This window comes from Kalmanozyma brasiliensis, assembly GCF_000497045.1.
Source record: "Kalmanozyma brasiliensis GHG001 unplaced genomic scaffold PSEUBRA_SCAF11, whole genome shotgun sequence".
Taxonomy (NCBI): Eukaryota; Fungi; Basidiomycota; class Ustilaginomycetes; order Ustilaginales; genus Kalmanozyma; species Kalmanozyma brasiliensis.
In genome coordinates, this window is record NW_015961950.1 from 536,969 (window position 1) to 545,293 (window position 8,325).

At 56.1% G+C, this 8,325-nt stretch overlaps 3 protein-coding genes across 3 annotated transcripts; all 3 read left to right on the forward strand.

The window, feature by feature from the left end:
• Positions 1-1,841: 1,841 nt before the first annotated feature.
• PSEUBRA_001039 (uncharacterized protein) lies at positions 1,842-3,224 on the forward strand (the record flags this gene model as incomplete). The annotated part of the gene is made up of 1 exon (XM_016434289.1): positions 1,842-3,224. One exon carries the CDS (start codon positions 1,842-1,844, stop codon positions 3,222-3,224), a length of 1,383 nt encoding a protein of 460 aa, XP_016294425.1.
• A 694-nt stretch (positions 3,225-3,918) lies between these two features.
• On the forward strand, positions 3,919-4,891 carry PSEUBRA_001040 (FAR-17a/AIG1-like protein; the record flags this gene model as incomplete). The annotated part of the gene is made up of 4 exons (XM_016434305.1): positions 3,919-4,051; positions 4,136-4,228; positions 4,312-4,618; positions 4,699-4,891. 4 exons carry the CDS (start codon positions 3,919-3,921, stop codon positions 4,889-4,891), a joined length of 726 nt encoding a protein of 241 aa, XP_016294426.1.
• A 1,110-nt stretch (positions 4,892-6,001) lies between these two features.
• PSEUBRA_001041 (Sulfatase) lies at positions 6,002-7,807 on the forward strand (the record flags this gene model as incomplete). The annotated part of the gene is made up of 1 exon (XM_016434295.1): positions 6,002-7,807. One exon carries the CDS (start codon positions 6,002-6,004, stop codon positions 7,805-7,807), a length of 1,806 nt encoding a protein of 601 aa, XP_016294427.1.
• Positions 7,808-8,325: the final 518 nt, after the last annotated feature.

Consider the following 8,325-nt stretch of genomic DNA (forward strand, 5'->3'; position numbering starts at 1 on the left):
TGCCACTGTCGTTCCAGCGCCGCCTCTCAACGTGAGTCTGTACTGGTCATGCATCGGTTCATCTTTTCAATAAGACGAAGGCAAAGCTCGATCTGATGCTGTCTCCAGGAGGACCGCAGCCCACTGAGGATGGCTAAAAACGACTGTTGAGCGAGACCGCGGTGTCTACTCAAGCAACTCGACTTTGATGTTGCTGAGCCGCTTTTGAAACCAGAGTCCGCTTGCGGTCTCACCAAGGCGTTTGGCGTTTAGCGGAGTTTACATTTTGTATTCGTCAAGGCGATCCACCAACTACAATTTTGAATTGTTTTACAAGGACAGATACAAACTTCAACGCGCCTAGATTCAATCTGAGACTTCTGGTTTGGAACAGCCTAATTTGGTCTAAACTTCGTGCAAGATGGAGGTGTCAAACACTGCTGCTTTCAGCCGGCAATCTGGCAGCATGAACTTCATGAGGCGCCATTGTGGCTGTTTCTGCGTCGAGGGCCTTCCACTCCCAGTCCTCAGGGCCATCGCGCTCGCGGCAAGCCATTCAACACATGTCTCACCGCATCCGCGCCAGTCTCAGCTTCCGCTGATGGCTTTGGCACCTTGACACATTGTTTTGGGGTTCTCGCTCACAGATCTGCAGCCGCGCGGTCCCTTCGCACTCCGCAAGCTCCGGTGCAAGCCTGCTATTGTTTGGACGCCCTGTCGCAAATCTACACAATTTCATATGTACCACAAAACTTCACTCTGGTGCGAATGCGGAGTCGCAGAGCAGCAAGATAGGCTAGACTCAGGCTTCATCTCTTAAAAGGCGGACCAGCAATACCACCTGAAGCACACCACATGACAAGCGGGGCGCGAATGGTGTTGGTCCAGACCATCATCGTACGATCTCGTCCCTTGTGTCGCTCGTCGACATGACTGCAAACTGTCAATTTCGGCGTGACAGGCCACGATATGTTTGAAGAGCACGAATAGTCATCGACATCTGCAGAGTCCAAGTGGTTGTTTGTCGGAGACAGGAACGATGGCAGGCTAGCGTGGGAAATCAGTTCGTAGCATTATCGGAGAAGCTGTCTTCGTAGAGGTAGGACACCCGAGAAGATCGACAGCAGGCGCAGGTAGCTGCTCAAGCCATTGTTTCGGGCAAGCTTGGCGGTTTGCCTGCCCGGTGTCCTGGTCCAGACCCCGACAGCTTCGTGGTGTGAAAGTGTGATTCCAATCCTCGAAACAGACCCGAGCTCAACACGGCTGCGACCGCTGCGACCACCTGCGTCAGCGCTGTTTGCCGAACATCACAATCGCCGCCCGCGAAGCTTCTGCCTGCTTGTCGACTCTTCGGCTCTGCCGCATGTACGACACACGTGGCTTTTCCCACAGCGACGTCGTAGACTGTCAAAACTCGGCTAAAGAGTTTGCGACAAGCAGAGCGCCTAAGACCCTCGGCAACCTACCTCCTGAAACGGCGCTACCGCCTCCTGGGACTCTTTTCCGACGTCCGATCTCGAGATCCAGATCGATAGTAGACTCAGAGATAAGTGTCTGCTGCCGTGAGAACTGCCATGACCTGCCCTGTTTGACAGCCGCGTCTGCCGGTCTCTGGCCTGAACTCTGAGAGTTCCACACACATATATACAGATGAGGCCTTCTTCACACCTTTGGTGCTCTACCTCTTCGTTCCACTCCCTCCGTATCCTGACCAACGCTCCTCTCCGCTCACTTCGCGACTAGATCTGCGTTTGAGCATTGCTTCGAGATCTGGCATCTCTGACTCCTCGTCACCCTCACACCACCGACATTCCTGCTGGACAGGTTTTCCTCAGTATCCGCCCTATCGACCATTCGACAATATGCAGGCACCTAAGCAGATCAACACCGGCTTCGGCTCGTGCCTTGCTCCCATCGACCTCGAGGCTGCGCACCTCGCAGCTGAGCGCCTTCACCACCTCTCGATCAACCCTCCCCTTCCTCAGTACCCTGCTGGCTCGTCCAACGGCTCTGGGTTTCACCGCAGCAACTTCACCATGCCTCTTGCCTACCCTCGCTCCACCTACTCCGAGCCTCTCGCCGGCGGCGAGTCGCTTTCAGAACTGTTGCCAGGGACTCACGCCGTCCTTTCGCAGAACGCCCGCGCTGTTGATGCTTGCCACTTTGTCCCCGTCAAGGTCGAGCCCACACCGGGTCTTTACACGCCTTTCGTTCGCGGCGGCACTGACCCTAAGCAGCTCCGTAAGCGCCGTGTCTTGGTCGTAGAGCGCTTGATCCCTAAGCGTGCTCCCAAGAACCCCGACGCAAAGATCCTCCTCCTCACTCACGGTCTTGGATTTTCCAAAGAGTGCTTCATTCCCATCGTGGACGAGCTTTTGAGGACCAAGCCGAACGAGATCGAAGAGGTCTGGATGATCGACACGCTCGGCCACGGCATGTCAGCTGTGGTCAACCGACAGCTCGACGACCCCTCCCCGCTCGAATCCACCGATCGCTGCATTGATGGCAACGATCTCGCTCGCGACATTCTCCAATTCATCTGCTGCTTCATGCCTTCGACACCAACCTCGACCCCCGTCGAGCCGTCGCGGACGCTCGATTTCCACCTTCCTCGCTTGCCGAGGAAGAAGCTTGTTGGCATCGGCCACTCTTTCGGCGGCGCTGCGTTGACGCAGGCCTCTTACCACTTTCCTGATCTCTTCGACTCTGTGATCGCTCTTGAGAGCATCCTTGGCACCTTCGAGCAGGTTCCTCGCATTCACGCGGTACCGCTGGCTCGGTACACGCTGCTGAAGAAGGACTGCTGGCAGTCGCGCGAGGAGGCTCGTGCCGAGGCCGACACCGACAAGCACATGAGGTTGTGGCATCCTTCTGTGAGGGATGCTTTCGCAGCAGGTATGCTCACCGAGTCGTTGAGCAACCCAGGCACCGTTGAACGCAGTGCGGACAAGGTGGCTGAGGCGCTCTCGATTCGCGGCAACCGACCTGGTATGCAGGTTTCGCAATACCTTCATTGCCTTCCTGCACGCCTTCCTGTCCTGTTCGTGTCGGCACACAAGCCTCTTCTGCTTCCACTCGAAGAGATTTTCCACACGGCTCAGAGTATTCCCAACCTTCATTTTGATGTGATGACCGGCACTCACAACCTCCCACACGAGCGCCCCATCGAGATTGCTCACCGTATCGTCCGCTTCTGGCGCGAGACGGACTACTCCACTCCCTTCCTCCGCGAATGCAGGCTCTGAGCTTGCCTTCATCTTCCCCCTTCCCTTTCGCCTTCGACTTGGTGTCAAGGGATCCCCACGTCACACTCTTCAGAGGACACCACACGTACACGCTCTTTTTCACGCCTTAGGTCATTTCCGCTCGTTATTTGGGATCCCAGTCACCGCCTTGTACTATCACACACCTTTTAGACTACCTCTCCCCTCGGTCACAGCGCAGCACTCATTCGGTCTGTCGAATCCTTTCATTGCGGCGAGCAATCCATCAGTGTTGCCATCCTAACCCTAGCGTTGTGTCTAAGTGTCCACATCGACCGGAATGAAGCACTCACAGCAAGGTCAACGCCCATGAAATGCGAGCCCAAAATCCTGACACGAAAATCCCTTCGAAAGAGGAGGCGCTCGCTCTCGCTTAACGTGCCTTTCCTGTTCCGGACGGCCATTCCGCGGCGCTGAGAAGCCTCCACTCAATCGGTTCTGCTGCATGACCTGACCGCCCGGATGACAGATCCGGATGGGCGGCTCTTCAATGTTGCGATGACCTGCGTGTTGCGCATCTCTCTCATCGCGCAGGCCATCTGATCGTCCACCATCCATCAGCTTGTTTCGGACAGCCAGTGGGCGACGCATCAGCTCTGAACTCTTGCTTGCTTAATACGCACGGACTCGCAACCAACAGCTAGGACCTCGACCGACATCAGCAGCGTCATTCAACATGGCCTTGTCCAGCAAGCAGGTAACGGCGCTGGCCTGGCATAGCATCGCGTTCGCATCTTGCATTTACGGCTTCAAGTCTGTGCACATTCTGCCCGATCTTCTCGGTGTCAGCATGGCGGATGAATACGGAGGTAAGTGCAACAAAGCTTGATCGATGGCATCATGACACTGCGACTCACGAGCAGCCTCGTCTCCAACATCCGGTCTCTACGCAGGCTTCATGCAATTTTTGACGATGTGCGGACTAGCTGGGACGACCGCCACTATGAGTCTGGCGCTGGTGCTCGATGTGATCCAGGGGCCACAAGGTGAGTTACGGGCTCGTGGTGCAGGACGCAAGGTGTCGCATGTCCACGCTGACTCCTGCGTGTCCTATCATGTCGAACGACAGCACTTCTCTGGCTCAAGGACCTGCTGATGGCTGCCTCGCTGCCAACGGAAACGCTCATCACGGTGCTGTATTGGTCGATTGTAATGATCGACAAGAGCCTGTTGATGCCACCGAAGCAGATCATGGACCCAGCAAATCCGGGACAGGTACTGCGGGAAGAGCCGGTGGCGATTCCGTTCTTGATCGACGCAAGCATGCACGCCTTTCCAGGCGTGTGGCTGCTGGTCGACTTTTTCGTCTTCAGTCGACGACTGCCCAAGTCGATACCCATAGTACCTCTCGCTGCAACTGTGACGGTCAGCTATGCGTAAGTAGGCAATGAAGTCCAAGCCAGTACAGAATATCATTGATACTGATGGAGTCGACGATCTCAACATTCCCACATAGCCTATGGGCCGAGAAGTGCGCCAAGATGAACGGACACTATCCTTATCCCCTGCTGGACATTCTGAGCACGGCGCCCCGCCTCGCGCTTTACGGCGCCTCTGGAGTCGTGGCCTGCGCTGTTGGTCTGACCGTGACCAAGCTACAGGCGAGCGTCAAAGGATCAGATGCTGCGAACGCGAAGAAGAGGAGATGACGGAAGCACCCGCCCTTCTGCTCGTTCTCGACGACGAGCCATCGGGGCCGGGGATGGTCAAGGGTCGCTGATCCTTAAAGCACAGCTATTAGACTGAAGTGCTTCGTCGATCTAGAACACATTTGACCCTAACCAGAGATGCATTCGAGCAGCTGTATACGTCTCAGGGCGAGCCGAACGAACGGCATGTCAGCTAGAACGTTCGAAATCGGGGAACGGACCTGACGCGAATCTCCCGATCCACTATGAGCTTCTTTATCCTCCCGTTCTCGCTTTCAGACTCGAATTTGAATGAGATCAGCTGCAGGGTCTGCCGGCTCGCTCTTCGGAAAGGAACAAAAAGAACCACGTCGCGCCTGAACGCTGTCGCTCGTTGCGGCCCAATCACCTCGCTCAACTCGGCGGCAGTAGGAGGGCATTGCATGGTGAATGCAAGTCTTGCAGACGGAGCATCTCCATCCGTAAAGCGACCAAGAGCGAACAAGACTGCCTCTGCGTGAGAAGGACGACGAGAGTGTTCTCCGCTGTCGGCTGCAGCTGAGCCCAGGTTGCCGACGCGGTCCGCTTGTCGAATAGAAGAATTGCACGCTCAACGTGAAAAATGGCGTGCTCAGCTCCAGACCAACACCTCACGCACGCCATCCATTGTCCATCCACCACGTCCAAAATGGCGACATCGCCGACTTGAACAGCTGACATAGCCGTCGATCTTCATGCTTCAGTCTGCCGCGAGTTGTGAATAAATGTGTTGACGAGCAGAGGGCCGAGTCTGAGTCTGCAGCTACCGTAACGACCCCGCTTTTTCAAGTGTGCCAACCCTGCATGAATGCGCTGCACCTCGAAGAAATGGAAGAATTGGACACGCTCGTTTGACCTGGCCAGAAGACCTAAGAACCGCGACTGTGATGATGACCGGCTCCTTGCACTCAGGTCCATATATCATAAGTCCTCTTTTACATCCTTCGTCTGCCCCAACATCCCCACGATTCACCCACCCGTTCTCATTGCACAAGGTCTCGACACCTTTCCCCGGATACTCGTCGCCGGATTCTACGGTAGAGCTCGCTGCTAATTCTTTCGCCCTTCCGCAACCTCAGAGAAACACTCGAGATGCCCGTTCAAGCAACGAACGGCCACCCTGCCATGGATGGCGCCGACTTTGGTCAGAACGCGTCAGCAAGCGGTCACGGCTCCAATGCTCATGCAGCGAACGGCTTCTACGTTAACGGACATGTCGATTCTAGCGTCAACGCGGCCGGTCCTTCGAGCTCGCAGCACTCCAGCTCACCATTCGCATCCGCCGGCCGTCCAAACATCCTCTTCGTCATGGCGGACCAGCTTGCAGCTCCTCAGCTTCGCATGTACAACGAAAGATCGCAGATTCTCACGCCCAACCTCGATCGTCTCGCAAAGGATGCCGTCGTGCTCGAATCGGCGTACTGCAACTCGCCGCTCTGCGCACCTTCTCGCATGGCTCTCGTGACCGGTCAGCTTCCATCGAAGATCGCCTCCTACGACAACGCTTCGTCGATTAGCTCCGATCTTCCGACATATGCGCACTATCTTCGATCCGCCAATTATGAGACCGTCCTCGCCGGCAAGATGCACTTCATCGGCGACCAGCTTCACGGCTTCGAGAAGCGTCTCACCGCCGACATCTACCCTGGCGACTACGGCTGGGCCGTCAACTGGGACGAGCCGGATCGCAGGCTCGAATGGTACCACAACTCGTCCAGTATTCTCCAAGCCGGCCCTTGCGTTCGTTCCAACCAGATGGACTACGACGAGGAGGTCCTTTACAAGTCAAAGCAATACCTCTTCGACCATGCTCGCCGTAAGACAGGCGGCGCTCCCACGCGTCCGTTCGCAATGACCGTCAGCTTCACCCACCCGCACGATCCATACACCATCGAGAAGGAGTTCTGGGACCTCTACGAAGGCGTTGACATCAACATGCCCGAAGTGGAGATTCACCCAAGCAAGCAAGATCCTCATTCGAAGCGTCTTCGTCACGTTTGCGATCTCGAAGGCAGGCAGTTCACTCCCGAGCAAATCAAGCGCGCAAAGCGTGCCTACTACGGCTCGGTCTCGTACGTCGACGCAAAGATCGGAGAGCTTCTGGCCACTCTCGACAAGTGCGGCCTGCGCGATGATACCGTCATCGTCTTGAGCGGCGACCACGGCGACATGCTCGGCGAGCGATCGCTTTGGTACAAGATGAGCTACTTCGAGAGCTCGGTCCGCGTGCCGCTTCTCTTCAACTACCCCAAGATGTTTGCGCCTCGCCGTGTCAAGTCCAACGTCTCAACGATGGATCTGCTCCCCACGTTCTGCGACATCGTCGGCATCCCGCTCCAGAAGCACCTGCCGCTCGACGGCGTCAGCATGCTCCCGCATCTCGTCGGACAGACAGGTCACGACACCGTCATCGCAGAGTACATGGGTGAAGGAACTGCTGCGCCACTTTGCATGATTCGTCGCGGGCCGTGGAAGTACGTCACTTGCCCCATCGACCCGCCTCAGCTCTTCAACCTGGACCGCGATCCCAAGGAGCTCGTCAATCTGGCTACCGACCGCGACAGTCTCGATGCCGAGTCACGCACGGCCCTCGAAGGCTTCGAAGTCGAGGCACTCAAGCGATGGGACATGGCCAAGATCACCGAGGACGTGCTCATGGTTCAGCGTCGTCGACGATTCGTATTCTCCAGCCTCAAGCAAGGCACGTGGACCTCGTGGGACTACCAGGTTCCTACCGACACTCAGAACATGTACATCCGCTCGCATCTTGATCTCGACGATCTCGAGCGCATGGCTCGCTTCCCGCCCGTCGACGAGCTCGGCAACACCATTGTTGCCTCTGCAGATGTCGCCACACCCCCTGCCACGCCGCCCAATGGCAAGACGCAGCAGGTTTGAACGGTGTTACCGCACGTCGCACATACAACGTCATCTCGTGCAACTTAGTTTACACGTTCATACCCTGGCATCCATCCTGTGTCGCCGTTGCATTTCACATAGCACTCTTGTAACAACACTGCCACCGACATCCAAATTGCATTGCTCAATCATTGGTAGAAAGCTGAATCGAGGAACATTGTGCACGCCGATAGAGAGACGACAAGGACGAACGACACTTCGAAGCAATTTCTGAGTGAAAATGCGCGAAAAATTGAGGCAGAAAAATTAACAACTGCTACAGAGGCCTAACCCTAACCCTACATTCACTGAAGGTTGAAGTGTGGTCAACATACCTATGCAAGGTACCCTATGCAGACAAATGTATCTACTAGGGGTACCAACATCCTAGCCCTAGCCCTAACCCTAGGCCAGAGTCCGGATGGGCGGGATCTTAGGGTTAGGGTTCCAAGGGGCCGGCCGACTTACTTTTGCTCGATCTGGCTGGGCGAGCTTGGTGGACCAAGCTTGCCCTTGGT